The sequence below is a fragment of the Rhinoraja longicauda genome, chromosome 10 (genome assembly GCF_053455715.1).
Source record: "Rhinoraja longicauda isolate Sanriku21f chromosome 10, sRhiLon1.1, whole genome shotgun sequence".
Lineage (NCBI taxonomy): Eukaryota > Metazoa > Chordata > Chondrichthyes > Rajiformes > Arhynchobatidae > Rhinoraja > Rhinoraja longicauda.
Window position 1 is genome coordinate 54,690,928 of NC_135962.1, and position 19,231 is coordinate 54,710,158.

Genomic DNA, 19,231 nt, shown 5'->3' on the forward strand with positions numbered 1-19,231 from the left:
TTTATTTTGTAATTGCTTTGTTCCCTTGGTTATCCAATAACATGGGGTGAAAATGACAGACATCAGTGCTACGAAATCCACATCAACATTTTATGAAAGGGAGAACGGTCATCAAGTTGAGGTTGACCGATCAAAATAATCAAAGGACGAAATCCCAGCCTCGCTCAAGTGGCTCCAGTTGGGTGCCTGTTCTCTGGATGGAAAACAAGGATGCATTCTTCCTGGTTCCTCTGATGTCAGTGCCTTTTGTAACTCGACATGATATCTGGTGTGCTGTCAGAATACACTCATGGCAGAAAACCAAACGTTGAAAGAAAAAAGATTGCATAATTTTGCATTGGATAGTGATAAATAAAAAAAATTGTGAAGCATTGTGTGTTACGTTTTCTGCTGAATTGGTGCTTGCTGCTAAGATGTATGTGTTATGCTTGTGGCAAGTTAGTGATTTTAAAAAAATTTGGACTAAGTTATGTTAGTAGTCTCAAAGGTTTCAACTTCTGGTCAGTTTTTTCCCTACTCGCAGGAGTTAAAAAATTACCAAACACATCAGTGCACAAATTGGTAGAAGGATATCTTGCAGGTGGATGGGTCATGAATTTTGATTTGTGGTTTGTTACCCAAATTGCTTAGTTTAGTGATCTGCTTTAATGCAATGTGTATATAGATTACGTTTAAAATTTTTAAAAAAGACTTTATTTATTGGATGTGGTTTATTCAGTTTGTCATTGCTACTTTTAATTAACTGATGCTCAAGACCAAGGTTATTATATTACTGGCGATGATCCAATTTCGGTGAAGAAAAGCAATTGTTGACTCGCAGATGAATGATCAGTTCCACTAAATGAGGATTGATGTAACAGATTTAAATTTTCATTGAACTATTACAGTAGCTTACAAAATTGTTAAGGGGGCAACCAAGCTAGTACATTGAGGAAAGAATGTGATTAAAAAAAAAAGAGATATAAAGTTCTTATACAACTTTGACCTGTGACATGAGGTGAAAATGTTGCTCATGTCCCACCCTAGTGGACGATGATGAAGCACCATCAATGTGGGTGGTTTGGTACTCTTCATGGAGAATGGTTTCACTGATCTGTGAATCCCCTTTCCACATGGTTCATTTAACCAAAACACAATTTTGTTTCGATCCTAATAGCCATCCATAGTTGGAAGTTCGAATCCAATGCCATCCATAATAGTTGGAGGTTGAAATCCATTGCAAGACATCACAAAATCCTGACGTTCTCAAAGGAGATACAGTTCAATTTGAAACCTGTAACCCAGAATTAAACGGTGTTAACCTGAGAAATCAAAGCAATAGAATAGAATTTTTAACCATACAATATTTTTAAAAATCTAGAAAAGGTATGTAAATTGGAGGTGAATTAAACTATAAAGTAATTTGAAGAGTGGTGAGTATTACACACCATGGCTGTAGTAGTTAAAAATAAATAAAAAAATTCTAAGCACAAAATAATTTTATGTCCTCTCCATTTCAAAGGCATTATATTGTGCTGCTGGCGAGTGCTCCGACGGAAAAACAGCACTTGGAGTGGTAAGTAATGGAGACTTAAAATATACAGTGTTGGATATGATTGTGTCACGATGGATCAAAAACTATTGAACTTTCTCATGACTTTCACCACAGCTTCAACAGTGGTGTTAAAATGATGGTCAATATCTTGTCGCATTTTGCTTCCCACATTAATTATGGCCATTTTCTTTACAATACAATATATCTTTATTGTCATTGTACAGGGGTACAACGAGATTGGGAATGCGCCTCCCATATGATGCAATAAATTAATTAGCTAGTCAGTATTAATTTACACAACCCAATGAAACAAATTAGAACAGTTTTAAACAGAATAAAGTGCAGTAGATCTGTGCCGGATCACTGCGATGTGACCATCCGGCTCAGCAGGACCGGTTCATAGCAGCTATGGCCCTGGGGATGAAGCTGTTCCTGAGTCTGGAGGTGCGAGCGTAGAAGGCCTTGTATCGTCTGCCCGATGGTAGAAGTCTCTGAGACAGCTAGTGAAACCATTGAACCACACAGCAATGTAAATCAGCATTGAATCGGAAAGAACGTATGAACTGTCTTAGACACAAAATGCTGGAGTAACTCAGCGGGACAGGCAGCATCCTTCTCTGGATAGAAGGAATGGATGACATTTTGAGGCCCTTTTCCAGACAAGATGAAATATCTTGTGGCATATGAGGTCCTTGGTGAGCGTGAATTTATAAGATCTGAAGGCACAAGCATGGTGCCCAGAAGAACAAGTTGAGCTAGAGATTTATGTTGAGTGTCAAAGATGACACATTCTGAGTTTGCCTCCTGCACCGTGTATTGCTTCAAGGCAAAGGATTGGTGGTTTTCCAAAGCACATTGGTTTAGCTTAGACAAAATTTTGCTTGATGATCACACATGATTGCAGAAATTGGTGTATACCAAAGTAACCCATAGTATTTGAAGCATTATGTTTTGTAAAAGGTGTGATATAAATGCAGGCTTGTTATTACTCTTTTATCTAGTTCCTCGTGTCAGGGATGTTCCCTCTTTTTAGGCAGGTTGAAGAAAAATAGTTTAGATCTTTCAAAGTGAACTGCTATATGTTTTATGGAGTTCTTCAGTTATTAACTTTTTTTAATTTTAGGGTGGGATTGGTGGAATCCAAAATCCGAATTCTAATTAGCAGCTTAGAAAAGAATGAGTTCATCACTCTGGCTCATGTTAATCCGCAATCATTCCCAGCTCCAAAGGACAATCCTGAGAAGTAAGTAATCTCACCTTTTTGTAGTTTGTGTTTTTGGCATTGTAATTTGGTTTACTTCAAGTGGTTGCTAAACTACAGACAAATCCAAGAGCGACCTCACAGTGCTAAAGATGGTGTATTTTCCTCAAACTGCCTTCACTTTGCACACATCTAACGTTTGTAATGCTCATGTATCCCATTACAATGTTTTTTTTCCAGAGATGAATTCAGTACTATGTGGGTCATTGGGATAGTCTTTAAGAAAGTGGAAAACAGTGAAAACTTGAGTGTTGACTTAACGTACGATATTCAATCTTTCACAGATACTGGTAAGAGTCATTTGCTTTCTTAAGCATTCCAACTATTGATACAAAGTGAATTAGTCGTATCTTGTAAAAGAATATGGCCTTTTCATGCCGATAAGTCTTTGGAGAAAATGTACAAGACTAACCTTGATTAGAGCTATGTAACTCGGAACCATGCCATTTGTCCCAACATCTGTGCCAACCAAGAAATCTATCTGATCTAGTCCCATCTGCCTGCATTTGGCCCCTATCTCTCTAAACTTCTATCCATGTACCTAAATGCCTTTTCAACATTGTAATCGTGCCCACCTCTACAACTTCCTCTGGCAACTTGTTCTATGTAGCCACCAACCTTTCCCTTCAGAGCCCTTTTTAACCTTTCCTCACCTTAAATCTATTTCTGTTCTAGATTCCCCTATGCTGAACCAGATGTTCTCATCCTTCCTGAATCTTCAAACCATTTTGGTTTCAATACCAGTCCTTTCAACTTTGTTCCCTTAAGGGTAACTATGGTTTCAGTCTCAACTCTAAATTGAATCAGTTATATAAAGAGTAAGAAAGAGGCAAGAGTGGAATTTGGGCCGCTAGAGAATGATGCAGGAGAAGTGATAATGGGGAATAAAGAAATGGCAGAGGAGTTGAATAACTTTTTTGCATCAGTCTTCAGCAACGTGTCTGAAATTCAAGAGTCATGGGTTGGAAGTTAGTGGAGTGGTGTTACTAGGGAGAAGGTGCTTTGGAAGCTGGAAGGGCTGAAGGTGGATAAATCACCTGGACCGGATGGACTGCATCCTAGTGTTCTGAAAGAGGTGTCTTTAGAGATTGAGGAGGCATGACAGTGATATTTCAAGAATCACTAGAGACAGGAGAGATCCCAGTTGATTGGCAATTTTCCAATGTTACCCTGCTGCACAAGAAGGGAGCAAAGCAGAATAGTGGGAACAATGGGCCAGTTTGTCTGACTTCGGTGGTTGGTAAGATTTTAGAATCCATTATAAAGGATGAGGTTATGGAGTCCTTAGAAGTTCACGATAAAATAGGCTGAAGTCAACTTGGCTTTGTGAAGGGTAGATCTTGCTTGACAAATTGCTGGAATTCTTTGAAGAAGTAAATAGCATGAGAGACAACAAAGAGTCTGTAGATGTTGTTTACTTAGATTTTCAGAAAGCCATTGACAAGGTGCCACATGAGGCTGCTGAGGAAGATGAGACCCCACTGTATCAAAGGGCAGATACTGGCATGGATAGCTGGTTGACTGAATGGCAGAAGGCAAAGAGTGGCTCTAAAGGGGGCTTTTTCTGGTTGGCTGACAGTGAGTAGCAGAGTTCCACAGGGTCGGTGCCGGGGCCACTACTCTTCACATTGTGTATTAATGATTTGGACAAGGGGATTGAAGTCTTTGTGGCCAAGTTTGTGGATGATATGAAAATAGTTGGAGGGGCAGGCAGTGTAGAGAAAGCAGCAGGACTTGGACAGGTTGGTAGAGTGGGCAGAGAAGTGGCAGATGGAATATAGTGTAGCAAAATGTGGAGTCAATGCATTTTGGTAGTAGGAATAAAGGCGTAGACCATTTTCTAAATGGGGAGAGAATCCAGGAATTGCAGGTGCAAAGGGACTTGGGAGTGCTGGTGCACGATTCCCAAAAAGTTAATCTGCAAGTTGAATCAGTAGTAAAGAAAACAAACTCAATGCTAGCATTTATTTCAAGAGGGCTTGTATACAAAAACAAGGGTGTATTGCTGAGGCTCTAAGGCGCTGATAAGGCCGCATTTGGAATATTGTGAGCAATTTTGGGCACCATATCTGAGGAAGGATGTGTTGGCTGTGGAGATAGATAGATTCTTGATTTAGTACGGGTGTCAGGGGTTATGGGGAGAAGGCAGGAGAATGGGGTTAGGAGGGAGAGATAGATCAGCCATGATTGAAAGGTGGAGTAGACCTGATGGGCCGAATGGCCTAATTCTACTCTATGACCTTGTGACCTAATCTGAAAAGTTGAATCAGAATATGTTTACAGATTCTGTTGTGCTGCAAGTAAGTATTTCATTGTTCCATTTGGAACATATATGACAATAAAACCCTCTTGTCTCTTGACTTGAAAGGACATTTGGTTGTATGTGCCATTACTGCTTGTAGGCTTGGTACTTCTGTGTTCTGGAAACTTGCACTGGGAACTTTGAAGAAGAGAAAGAGTTGATTGAAAGATGAACTATTGATAGTAACTTTTCCATGCCTACAGTTTATAGACAAGCAATGAACAGCAAAATGTTTGAATCGGATATGAGAATTGCAGCGATGCATGTGAAAAGGAAACAGCTCCATCTACTCCTACCTAATTATGTTCAACAAAAAAAGAAAAAGGTAACATAATAACTTTAGATCTATAAAAATGAATTAAGTTTCCCTCGCGTCTATAGGTTCCAAATGATCATCTCTTCCAAATGATAAGAAATTTCAAATTGTTTTGACTGCGCATGTTACAAGTTCTTGTAATATATAATCTGTACCAATGTAAATCTTTGGGCCAAGATATTCATTATCAATTCATTTCTTTCACTATCTCGTATTTGCAATGCTTGCATTGTAAGATTACAAACAATGTTTCAGTTCATCATACTGTGAAATATAGTAGCTATCTTCAAATATTCTGTTAAATTTGGCATTCTAAAGGCAGTTATCCCATTAAAAGACTTGCCATTTGTTTCCATCTAGTTGTCATTTTGCTAGGCAATGACAATCTCGTATGTTTTATTTTAGTGATTGTGGTTCTTAGTGAATGCTGTCTTGTTATTTTATTAACATTGCAAATAAGGGATTTCTGAAACCTTTTGCACTGTGCATGGTACAGTTGGCTGGAAGCTTTGACCGAATTAGCGGGCTCCACGAGCCTTGATTCTTCACAGTAAAGGTTTGGTTGGGGTGGGAGGTTACAGCATGAGTCTTTGCCGCAGAACGACTACCTAATAACCATATAACAACTACAGCACGGAAACAGGCCCGTTCGGCCCTACCAGTCCACGCCGACCACTCTCTCTGACCTAGTCTCATCTACCTGCTCTCAGACCATAACCCTCTAATCCCCTCTTATCCATATACCTATCCAATTTACTCTTAAATAATAAAATCGAGCCTGCCTCCACCACTTCCACCGGAAGCCCATTCCATACAGCCACCACCCTCTGAGTAAAGAAGTTACCCCTCATGTTACCCCTAAACTTTTGTCCCTCAATTCTGAAGCTATGTCCCCTTGTTGGAATCTTCCCCACTCTCAAAGGGAAAAGCCTACCCACGTCAACTCTGTCCGTCCCTCTTAAAATTTAAAAAACCTCTATCAAGTCCCCCCTCAACCTTCTACGCTCCAAAGAATAAAGACCCAACCTGTTCAACCTCTCTCTGTAGCTTAAGTGCTGAAACCCAGGCAACATTCTAGTAAATCTCCTCTGTACCCTCTCCATTTTGTCGACATCCTTCCTATAATTTGGCGACCAGAACTGCACACCATACTCCAGATTCGGCCTCACCAATGCCCTGTACAATTTTAACATTACATCCCAACTTCTATATTCGATGTTCTGATTTATAAAGGCAAGCATACCAAACGCCTTCTTCACCACCCTATCCACATGAGATTCTACCTTCAGGGAACAATGCACAGTTATTCCCAGATCCCTCTGTTCCACTGCATTCCTCAATTCCCTACCATTTACGTCCTATTTTGATTTGTCCTACCAAAATGCAGCACCTCACACTTATCAGCATTAAACTCCATCTGCCATCTTTCAGCCCACCCTTCCAAAGGGCCCAAGTCTCTCTGTAGACTTTGAAACTCTACTTCATTATTAACTACACCACCTATCTTAGTATCATCTGCATATTTACTAATCCAATTGCCACACCATCATCCAGATCATTAATGTAAATGACAAACATTTACACTACCCTAATGATAGTGAGGGTTTTGATAATCATTAGAATAAACGTCCCAAGGAATTTAGATTCATTCTGAAGTGAAACTGAATCTGTTTCGGACTAATTCCAGTCATGTTTGTGGCTAAATTTGTTGTAATTATCTTTGGATGAAACACGGCACAGTGGCACAGCAGTTGAATTGCTGCCTCACAGCGCCAGAGTCCCGGGTTCGAACCTAACTCTGGGTGCTGTCTACGGAGTTGGTACGTTCTCCCCGTGACTGTGTAGGTTTTCCCTAGGTGCTCCAGTTTCCTCCCACACTCCAAAGATGTGCAGGTTTGTAGGTTAATTTGGCTTGGGTAAAAATTGTAAATTGTCCTTAGTGTGTAGGATAGTGCTAGTGTATGGGGTATGTTTGCTGGTAAACACAGACTTGGTGGGTGCAAGCGCCTGTTTCCCAGCTGTATCACTAAACTTAATCAGGAGGGTCTTTGTCACTTCTCTTTCAGGGTATGGCTAGGACTCTCTTGTGTTTTGCAAACAACCAATGTATAGAATGCATCCACTTCCCGATCTAGCTACTGATTTTAAAACTTATTTCTCATCTTAGCATTCATTGGAGGGGAGCAAAGCCAACTGTGAAGATGAAAATAGCATGGAAGCCTCTATCGACAGTGACCATAGCCTGCTTGTGCCTTCCAGTCCATTACAGAATGCCAACAGTCCCCAGAGGTAACATGGATATTACTTCCTCTTTATAGAAAAGATTTGGTTGAAAAATGTGTCCTTGCAAATCAGTACAAAATATCACAGTGGAAATTTAATGTAATTCTATTTCTAAAATTCATGCTTATTATTAGGGATTGGAGGGGCTTGGTATGTTCAAATATTAATTTAAATTGCATAATTGGGTGGGTGGAATTTCTGCTGCTAACAGAATAGATTTATGTAATATTTTAAAATAGAAATGTTCAAAACACCAAGTAATTTTAAGCTTGAGATGACAGTTATAGATTTCCATTTCTATTCCCTGAGCACTTAAAGGTTAATAAATTGGACATTGACATATTGAACAGTTATAGAAAGAACTGATGGGGGGAAAAAATAGATCGGTATTCTTTCTGAATATTTCCTTATTTTCTGAGGCACACTAAGATTTTATTTTTCCTTCCTCGCCTTAAGTAGTCCCATTACTGCTGCTTCAACAGTGAATGTGATCAGTGTTCCAAATTCAGAAACCCAGGTGGAATCAGAGACTACTCTTTCTAAAGGAAATTCCATTTCCCGTTTGGAGGGTAAGCAGCAGATCTTTCCGGTTTCATGAGGACGAAACTGAGTGTAAATGTATTTGGCGATTATAGAATAACTACATCCCTAAAATAAAAGTACTGCATGATTTTTGTTTTCCCCAACATTGTTCTACTTGACTGTTCACATTGATTTTGTGGGGGAATTGCACTCTCACTGGAGAATACCTTTTTTGTATGGAAGGTATTTATTCACAAAATGCTGGAGTAACTCAGCAGGTCAGGCAGCATCTCAGGAGAGAAGGAATTGGTGACGTTTCGGGTTGAGACCTTTCTTCAGACTGATGTCAGGGGGGTGGGACATAGGAAGGATATAGGTGGAGACAGGAAGATAGAGGGAGAACTGCGAAGGGGGAGGGGAAGAGAGGGACAGAGGAACTATCTAAAGTTGGAGAAGTCAATGTTCATACCGCTGGGCTGCAAGCTGCCCAAGTGAAATATGAGGTGCTGTTCCTCCAATTTCCAGTGGGCCTCACTATGGCACTGGAGGAGGCCCATGACAAAGGTCAGACTGGGAGGGGGAGTTGAAGTGCTCAGCCACTGGGAGATCAGGTTGGTTAAGGCGGACTGAGCGGAGGTGTTGAGCGTAACGATCGCCGAGCCTGCGCTTGGTTTCGTCGATGTAAAGAAGTTGACATCTAGAGCAGCGGATGCAATAGATGTGGTTGGAGGAGGTGCAGGTGAACCTCTGTCTCACCTGGAAAGACTGGGTGGAATGTAATTTTAGTTTATGACCAGTCTTGGAGATGGGAGGTGTCAAATCAGAAGGCAGTGAAAGACTGGAGTTTTACATAGCAATGGAAAAAACCAGCATTATTCGCGCAGCAATGGTAGAGCTGTTGCCTTGCAGCACCAGAGAACCGGGTTTGATCCTGACTTTGGGTGCTGATTATGTGGAGTTTGCATGTTCTCCCTGTGACCGCGTGGGTTTCCTCCGGGTGCTCTAGTTTCCGCCCACATTCCAAAGATATGTGGGTTTGTAGATTAATTGGCCTCTGTAAATTGCCCCTAGCGTGTCGTGGGATAACTGGTGTGAACACGCAATTAAAGGTCGGTGTGGACACTGAGCTGAAGGGCCTGCTTCTATGCTGTATCTCTAAACTAAAGCTAAACTTGGCAGAAGAGGAATGCTACCTGGATTAAAGGGTACCAGCTCTTGGAGGACGTTGGACAAACTTGGATTATGTTTTTTGGAATGCTGAAGATTGAGGTGTGACTTGATTAAAGTTGAGAAGCATAGATGGGGTAGATCTTTAGAACCATTTTTCCCCAGGGTGGAAATTTCAAAGACTCGAGGGCATAGCTTTGGATTGGAAAGAGACAAAGTTTAAAGAAGATATGCAGGGCAAGTTTTTTTACATTGAGCGGTGGGTGCTAGGATGATGGTGGAGGCAGATAGGGCAGCAGCGTTTGAAGCTTTTAGATTGGCACATGAATATGCAGGAAACGGAGGGTTATGGATCACGTGTACAGGTGAGATGGGGATTATCTAGGCATGTTCGGCACAGGCATTGTGGGCCAAAGCGCCTGTTCCTGTTCTGTACTATTCTATGTTATTAGTTTATAGATTTCCGTGTTTAACTGCTCCATGCCAACTGCATGTCCTGGGATGTGGCTTCTGCATAAATACCACCAATATTTTAAAATTAACATAAATAACTTTGTCTCTAGGCTCGGCCGCATCCTCCAGTGACCACATTCCTCAGGCATCTCCCGTACCTGCTTCTACTGCGCAACCAAAATCAGCAGTTAGCCAGGTTTCATCCACGTGCATCGGCAGCCAGCCTGCAAGTTCCACCACAAAGGCGTCTAATCCTGTTCCCTCTGGGGGGAAGAGACCGGCATCGCCTGCTACTAATGAATCTGCAAATACCGAGGTTTCTGCATTTGTATTTCAACCACAGTTGAAAAATCTCAAATTAAATACTCTTTCAATTATTTCCTTTGTGTTTTTGTTCATTAACACAAAGGCTGCTTTAGTTGGGGAGGGGGAAGAGAATTTGTGTTTTTAGTGTGGCGAGCGAGAGAAGGTTTTTATTAACTAATTATAAAGAGTTAACTAAAGACTGTACCTCACAGAATTTTGGTCCTTTATCAGGCTATAACCTAGCTTATTTTCATTTTTCACTGACCAAAATCTGCTCTACATTTATTGAAAGTGCATTGTTCTCATTTAAAAGCACACCCTTTGATTTACAAGGGCAAATAATGGATTTGGAAACTTGCTTTCAATCAGAGACTTCTGAAAAAGGTTCAACAGTGATAACCATAATGTTTTAATTCCATACTCAGTCAGCAGAATAAAAACTGATTCAGCAACTGAACTCTAGGGACAGTGTCAATTTGTCACACCCCCCCCCCCCGGCCGTCATTCTTAATATAATAACTTGTTCTGGTTATTTTCATTGAGCTTTCACCTCGATAAAAAAAAACTTTGCACAATGTAAAAATTATTCAATATAAAAATCTGCTAAATCGGTGGGTTGCATAAATTATAGGTTCTTTAAGGATTATATAGATGTTATTTAGAAAATATTACTGGCAAATGAGTGGTCCCAGCACCAAGTAGCTGTGATTATTGAAGCTTCCAGGTTTAACATGGCTTTTTGGAAAGGTATATGGATAGAAACGGTTTAGAGGGAAATGAGCCAAACGAGGGCAATTGGGCACCTTGGTCATCAGGGGCAAGTAGGGCCAAAGTTTTCGCCCAACAGTTGCTCTAACGTGACTGTACCTTTTCATCTGCTAATTTGATTAAACAGATTTAAAAACATTTTTGTAAGTTAGTAACATTCCTAACATCTCATTTCCAGTCACAACAAAGGTGTGATTAATTTCAACCAAGCAAATATGTGGACCATGAATATAGTTATATAACCTGTATAGTTTAGTTTTCATGATACCAGATATGGACTAGTGTTTTACCTATTTTAAAAGAGCAGTGAATCATTCTATCCTGCAGATAGTGACTCTAAAAAAACTAATCTCATGTTTATTGTTTAGGAACCTGCAACAAATGGAGTACCAATGGATCAGAGTCTATCGCAGAGTTCAAAGAGAACATCCATGCAGATAACTGAAGGTTCACCAAAGAGAAAGAAGTTAGATGTGAGTGACTGATTCTCTGTCATTATACAGTTAATGAAGCTGTTTTCTAGCTCCCTCTTCACTCCTCTGCGTTATCGTTGGTCTTTCAGTTTTTCTAAACTTCTACCCATTTACACTGTTTTCCTAAAAAATAAAAAATAAAAATCTAATTTGAAATCTTTGTTTCCTACCTTTATTTTGTCAAATATGATTTTGATTTCCCTTCCACTCGTTGATGGTTCTTTGTGCTGAGGGTGACTCGTGTGGGATTTTTTTTTAACCCAAGAAAAGGATGGGAAATTTTCAGATTTTTAAGTGAATCTAATTTAACGTGTACGTTATTTTAAAAAGCTATAATTGCCGTATGAATGTTTCATATTTGCTAGGGATCTGCCTCTGTGAATGAGCAAGGTGACTGTTCGACAAGTCCTAATACTGAGAAAAAAGGCGATGAAAATATGAAGGTAAGGTGCCGTTTCCAGTACAGTGTCTGGAGATTAATTTAGTTGCTCTGCTGTATAATAGTTAGATGGGAAATTCAGTTTTAAAATTTCCCATCAGAAATTCTACACAACTAATTCTTCATGTTGAAAATTGAGAAGAGCGCTGAAATGTGAACTTAAGAAATTTTGGCTAGGTACCAATCCATATGTTGCCTTTTTGGTGTAGGTTGCTGAGTCTGAAGAAAAGATGCTGCCAATCCAATCTAAGGCTTCTGTCTCACAGGCAAGTTATTTAAGATGTGCTTTGGCATTTAATCACGAGATACATAGCTATTTTTACATATTACAGTAACTAGGGACGTATTCACAATGTTGCATCGTCCTTCTTGAAGACACTAATTCCTGTTGGGAATGGATTTCCACAGAGCAGGCCATCTACTGGTATCGGTTAAATGGCCATGCAAACACTGAGTTTCGGTTGTTTTTTTTTTGTCAAGGGGCAGCCAACACTTGTTTGGCCGTGCCATCACATGCATAACCTGACTAGGTTTGCGGGCAGCAGTTAGGAAACCTGATATTTTTCATTTTCCAGGGAAACCTCAGGGCATTGTGGCATTTCATTTACTAACCCCCACCAGTCCTATTCTAGAAAATGATACTAATAATCAAAACTGTGGCCTCAATTGCATTGTTCAGAGTTAACTATTGTTGCCAGTGGTAATGGTGGAGGCAGACACGATAGTGACATTTAAGAGGCGTTTAGATAAGCACGTGGATATGCAGAGAATGGAGGGATATGGATCACTTGCAGGCAGAGGAGATTAGTTTAAGGTGGCATCATGTTTGGCATATATGCTGTGGGGCTGCAGGGCCTGATCCTGTGCTGTACTGTTCTATATCCTATTATTTACTTGAGCTAACCAAATTGTTTTTGTTTTTTTTGTTTCCTTTTTAATTCTGTTGTTGTTCTCAATTGATATCACTAACTGCTGCCAACAAGTTGCTAATATATCTCAACTTTTTATGGCTGCAAATTGATCTTGCATCACTACCCTGTGATGTATAGGAGCTCACGTCGTAACTTTTCTACGATGATCACCTCAACCGTTCTCAACACTCATTATTTTGCACCTGTTTTTGAAAGTTGTGTAAATTATATTAACATTAATCCTGGCCTATTGTTTCAAGATCGGAAAAAGGTGAGGCAGCAGTTTAGATGCTTTGAATTTTGATGCATGGTGCAGGATGTCCAGTGAGATGGTGCAGATGTATGCACCCGGCCAGAACAATGAGTTTGTACGTTCTCCCCGTGACCTGCGTGAGTTTTCTCCGAGATCTTCGGTTTCCTCCCACACTCCAAAGACGTACAGGTTTGTAGGTTAATTGGCTGGGCAAATGTAAAAAAATTGTCCCTAGTGGGTGTAGGATAGTGTGAATGTGCGGGGATCGCTGGGCTGCGTGGACTCGGTGGGCTGAAGGGCCTGTTTCTGCACTATATCTCTAAATCTAAAAAAATCTAAATCTAAATTCTTTCTTGTAAGGTTGTTGCTACATTATTGTTCTGGTCGTGGTGCATATGACAATTAAACACTTATGAGATAGCATCATTAGGTTACTTGATCATTTTAATAAAAACTGTAGAATAGAACTGGTCATGTGATCAATATCAAATACTTCCAAATTTATGTTTTTGTACGTGGTAGTTAATTTGAACCCTACATGTGTTGATCTTACTCGCAACACTCTTGCATTGAAGCATAATGTCATTTCCTTTTTGCACACAGGAACCAATGAGCACAGAACTTTCTGATGTTTCCTCCCTTCCTGTAAACCCTGTTCCAGTAGTTAAAAACTCAATAAAGCTGAGGCTGAACCGGTAGAACTGCTACCACTCCTGGGGCCATAGAACACAAAGAGGAGAAGGACATGCGTGCACGCGTACAAAAATAAACATCGATGGGAAGAGTCATCTGTTTGCTGGCTGCAGATTCCTCCATGGAAACATTTTTTAAAGTTCTTTGGACAAAGGTGATGGTGGTATATGGTGAAATTGGACGATAAAGGCTGTAGATTTTTTTTTAAACATGTCCTAAAAGACTTGATCATTGTCGAATCTGGAGTCTGGTAGAACTCGACCAGTGATAAGGATGCACTGCGGACTGACTGGTCATGCAGCGAATGCATCTTGGCGGAGTACTGCTGGTGTGTTGGCAACAGTTATGTTAGTTGAAACAGTTTTTTCCAAGAACCATTCTCCCTCCCGTTACCTTTGCTCTTAAAACTGCCTGCAATTGTGAAAAGATTTTTTAAAATGTTTTTGTTGACCAATTGTTCAGTCATACGGGCATTATTTGTGAATTTAGGTTAGTGATGGTATTGGGGGAGATTTGGTAAGGAAGGACCCTTGTACTGGGACATACCATTATTGATTTCAGGGCACTAATCTACTTTGATTCAATTGATTCTTTCAAACAGCAAAGTGAAATCAGCACTCAGTTCCTGGTGTCTCTTACAACCTGGAAAGGGGACAGGAGCTGCTGCTTTTCCTTGGTTGCTTCCATTGTTTGTCTGTTGATTTTTGATGGGTTAGATATTCATTTGACTTCTATTTTTGTGCCGCTGTCAGGAATAGGTTGTCTCAAAACCAAGTTCAAGTTGGTTTGTTTGCGACTGGTAGGTGTCATGTTAAGATACTGAACATTTCCATTTTGAAGCTGGTTTCCTATCATACCTAAAAGGTAGGATTTGAGATCTACTACCACTAGGATGAGTCACTGCTTGACCAAACGTTATATCACTTCCCTGTCAAATTGCAATCCAGTGTAAAACTCATCCATATTTGACATTGATTGAGCTCATCTATATTTGACATTGAAACTCTTGGGTGAAAATTTCCTGCTTGTAAAAAGTAGACTTTGTGCTTCTGCATGGTACATTGTTCAGCAAATTGCATGGCCCTTATGCATCCATGAAGCATGCCAAAATAGGTTTAGAATTCACCTTGTTCAGCGAGGAATCTGCTACAGTTGTTTGCTTTGACACATGTGACCATGGACAGTTCCATTAAATCTCGCCAGTGAGCTACAATTCTTTTCCTTGCAAGTACCGTTAGAAATGTTATTTTAAAGCCAAAAACGTTCTTCTTTGGATCAGTACAAAGAAAACACTTTTTCTAGTTTGTCCTCAAGTTTATCAGTTATAAATCCTTCAAGACTTGGTATGATGGAATGAATGTACTTCAGGCATGTGGTGTCCAGTAAACAGAAGTCCTTGAAACCATTCAAACTTCCAATTTTCATCATGTCACATAACTACATGAAGGGAAAACCCCTTTTACATGATGAGAGGTATTATGTCAACATTGAGATATATATATATATATATGTGGCAGCATGTCAAGAAAACGGGTTCTTCCTCAAATTTAATGCATCAGGAAAGACTGGTAATGATGCTACTAGCACCATTAAGTTTTATATTGGTGACTCTGGCTAGCACTTATAGAAGAAAGTTATAGGAGAGGTAGTTCTGAGAGCCAGTCACCCATGGATCTTTTTTTAAATTGTAAAATAGAGCATGAGATTCAAGTTTTGCCATGCTGGAATTTGAGCTGTTTAATATGAGCAGGTTGTTGGCTCAATCCACAACTAATTCACTCATTGTCAACCTGGGCACATCATCTGTGAATGTGAGCTTTGTGACATTATTTATGGTTCTCCATCGTAAGACTCCGGTGCTCAAGTTTTTAATGAGATGATGGAGGGTTTCCTCCATGCATTGAATCCTTTGTATTTTCATTGACTTGGAATGCTTTAAAATATTTTTCATCAGTTTATTGAAAGCAAGAGTGGAAGAGTTGCAATATTGTAAACGTTCGAGAAGTGCTTTTGGAAGTACTAACATTTTACAGTTTTAATTTTTTAATTTGATAAGTATGTGGACCACCCTTCTCACACTGTGTCCCCGCTCGACACAGACTCCAAGAGTGACTGAGCCTTAACTGTTAGCTGAAAAGGTAACACATTTGCAAATGCCATTTAAACTTGAAGTGTGGACAAGCTGAATTGAAACTTCATTGTCTCAATGCTAGATATACACGCATGCTTTTCTCTCTTGGTTTCTGATCCTTGTACAGGTCTCCCTTTGTGAAATGGTTGACTCACTCTGACAGAGTTGAATTGTGCATCTTTCTAAAATATTTATGGAAGGCTCAATTGCCTATGCTCCAAATTTATTCCTTTTTAGGTCTGTCCCAAGTTTTTTAAACTTTGGATGTGCTGTCATTAACATAGGTTTAACAAACCATCAGGTAATCTACTAAAATGTAATGTTTTGTAAAGTATTCCATGTTTTTCTATGCATGGTGGCACTGCAAAATGTTTTGTTTGAGGGTGGTGGGGTAAGAAAGCTATGTCGAATGAAAGGAGCTATTAGAATTTTTGTGGTGCTTGGCCAATGCAGCATCTGGCTGCACAATGATGATAAAAGCAGTTCTGGTTTTGCTCTTGCAGATAGCTGGCCACTGAATTGTGATTTTTTTTTTCCCCTCCCTGACAGCAGACCTGCTTTTGAATTGGAGTTTCCAAAAGCTTTCTTGCAGTGTGCTGGACGCCACAGTGCGTTTTGTGGTGGACCAGAGAGTTTCAAAACTGATTATTAGGAATTAAAAATAATTGAGAATGTAAGTAAATGGGTTAGGGAAGTGTTTTCTGAATTGAAAGCCTGCATTGGCCATTGTTGATAAAAAAAAGACACAATTAAACACATTTCATGCTGTGGAGAATAAATGCAGCCGATTCTGCCTTCAGTGCATTGGGGGAGGGGAGAAAAACATGGGTAGCATGGTCTTTACCTGCCAAGGAGCTACCCCAGCTAGTTGCATGTCTGTAGTAGGAGGAGTTACCCAATGAATTGTATGTAGGGAGTGATGAGATGAATGCTGATTAACTAAGAAAGTGCTTGCATTGTAGACTATTGTATATTGTCATGTCTGAGGAGTTCTGTTGGTCATTTACAAAAGGCCAATTTCAGGTTTTCGAGGAGTCCTTGATTAACACCATCATGGATCCAGTCTTAATTTTATTATGAATATGCTAAGAAATCGGATGGAGAAGAATAATTGATGCGCAGATTGTAGCAGGGGTAAATTTTTGGCGTATATCCAGCGCGCCATTGGAGCTGTGATATGAGATGCACTAATGTAAGTGTGCATTATGAGCAGCTGTCTGCAGGGCTAAGGAATGCCAAGGTTCATACTGGCAAGGGTGCATGGCATTTATACCAGGCTGATATACCCTTTCCGTGAATGGATTGCAAACCTTTCAGCTTACTCCCTATTTGGGTGCAATTGCAATAAACTGAACGCATTCTGTTTCTTCCAAACAGCCCCACCACCACCACCACTGCCCATGTGGAAAGCAACTTTAGCCTTTATTCCATACATTCCTAGTAAATAAAATCATGCAGGTTACATACATACACCCATCCTGGTTGACCAGAACATTAACCCAACTTTAGACTTTCATTCAGTGACCAGGTGACAAGTTTAACTTGGCCACTTTAACATGGCAGCAGCTTACAAGTTGCTTGATGTGAGGTATAATATCTGCTTGAGGCTTTCCTGAGTGTTCTGTTTTCAGTCTGTTTAAGCCATCTCTATTTAAAAACTTTAACTGCGTTACCTTTTTGAATGCTATTGTCAGCTAAGCAGCTGGTTTCATTACTAAACTGCATGAACAGGTAGTTATAAAAAAAAACCCAACCCAACATTAACTGCAGACTAAGATTCTTTAAACCAGCGGTTTTTATTTTAAACTTTTTTTTCCTTGAGAATGAAACGGTGCTGTGTTGACCGGTTCTCATTTAGCAGGGTGAATGATAACTGGCTTTTACAGAATTTAAAAAAACACAACTCATTTCAACAGTCATTCATTTTGGGAATTAATGTTTCTGTCCATCTGCCTGAATGTGAAGTAAAGCTGTCGCAGGTTGTGATTGAGTGGGCTATTTGTGGACAAGCAAGAAATCAAAAAGCTTTCATGTGAATGCACCTCGTGTTCTGCCAAAAAGAGTGCTAAAACTATTTTTTTTCGTTGTTGGTGAACTTGTCATAGTTTTTCCTTCCTCACAGTTTTAACTGTTGCTTTCGCAAGCTGTACTCTGCGGCTCACAGATGGAGTTCTGTTTTTTTTCATAGTGTCTGTACACTAGTAATTTTCAGAAGCTATTTTGTATAGAGATGTATTTCTTCATTTAAAATAAATAAAAATGCAGCACAAAATTAAGTGACGTGTGAATTCTTTGAACGACATGCATCCAGATTTTAGCTTGGCTCCAGCCTTAATCAGGGCTCAGTTAAGAGTCTGAAAGATGTGGGTTTGAGCCTTTATTCCAAATGCTTGTGCAAAGATAGACACACAAAAATAGATGCTGCCTAACCCGCTGAGTTACTCCAGCATTTTGCGTCTATCCAAAGTATCCTACGAGCCTTTCTCAGCTGCATGTTTACTTGTCCTGCCTTTAGAAATCTGTGGATGGTGATGGTGGCTGCAAGTTAATTATCCCACTAACTTCAAGGATATTGTTCTAAGAGTTCATCAAGAGAGTGTCATGGGTGGGCTCCGTGGTCTTTAATTTGCTCATCCATGACCTTCCTTCCATAGTGAAGGGCGACACGGTGGCGCAGCAGTAGAGTTGCTGCCTTACAGCAAATGCAGCGCCGGAGACTCGGGTTCGATCCTGATTACGGGCGCTGTCTGTACGGAATTTGTACGTTCTCCCCGTGACCTGCGTGGGTTTTCTCCAATATCTTCGGTTTCCTCCCACACTCCAAAGACGTACAGGTATGTAGGTTCATTGACTGGGTAAATGTAAAGAAAAATGGTCCCTAGTGTTAATGTGCGGGGATCGCTGGGCCGAAGGGCCTGTTTCCGCGCTGTATCTCTAAATCTAAAATCTAAGATTGCACAGTGTTCCATTCCACTGCATGTCCTTGGACAATAAAGCAGCTTGTGCGCAGCAAAACCCTGGCAACATTTAAACGTCAGCTTGTGTGCTAAAACCCTCACCTTTATTTACCCATTTAACACACTCCTGGCCTGCCTAGTTCTGCCTTGTGTAAACTGCAGGTCAACCAAAACCCGGCTGCCCATGTCTGTGAACACTGACATTCGGCGACTTTCAGTTAAGCGTCGGCACGATTTCAGAATTTGTTCTTTCCGTGTCCTTGTCCCTTCCGATAACTATATTGGAAAATGTTTTATACTATTATGTGAAAATCAAAGTGAAATGATAGTATGTTTGGGTTTTAACTGTTGCTTTCGCAAGCTGTTCTCTGCGGCTCACGGATGGAGTTCTGTTTCTTTCATAGTGTGTGTGTGTGTACACTATAATTTTCAGAAGCTATTTTGTATAGAGATGTATTTCTT

At 40.1% G+C, this 19,231-nt stretch overlaps 1 protein-coding gene across 2 annotated transcripts in view; it reads left to right on the forward strand.

Annotated features, from left to right (window-relative positions):
* The window catches only part of LOC144597470 (poly(A) polymerase type 3-like), a 51,579-nt gene extending 33,495 nt beyond the window's left edge, over positions 1 to 18,084 (forward strand). For both annotated transcript variants that reach the window (XM_078406903.1, XM_078406902.1), the window contains exons 13-23: positions 1,502 to 1,555; positions 2,658 to 2,777; positions 2,976 to 3,085; positions 5,301 to 5,422; positions 7,581 to 7,702; positions 8,153 to 8,265; positions 9,949 to 10,154; positions 11,281 to 11,385; positions 11,751 to 11,828; positions 12,034 to 12,090; positions 13,592 to 18,084. In XM_078406903.1, coding sequence (XP_078263029.1) covers positions 1,502 to 1,555; positions 2,658 to 2,777; positions 2,976 to 3,085; positions 5,301 to 5,422; positions 7,581 to 7,702; positions 8,153 to 8,265; positions 9,949 to 10,154; positions 11,281 to 11,385; positions 11,751 to 11,828; positions 12,034 to 12,090; positions 13,592 to 13,687 — 1,183 coding nt within the window. In that variant the 3' untranslated portion in view covers positions 13,688 to 18,084. The remainder of the gene's footprint in view (positions 1 to 1,501; positions 1,556 to 2,657; positions 2,778 to 2,975; positions 3,086 to 5,300; positions 5,423 to 7,580; positions 7,703 to 8,152; positions 8,266 to 9,948; positions 10,155 to 11,280; positions 11,386 to 11,750; positions 11,829 to 12,033; positions 12,091 to 13,591) is intronic.
* The last annotated feature ends 1,147 nt before the right edge of the window (positions 18,085 to 19,231 follow it).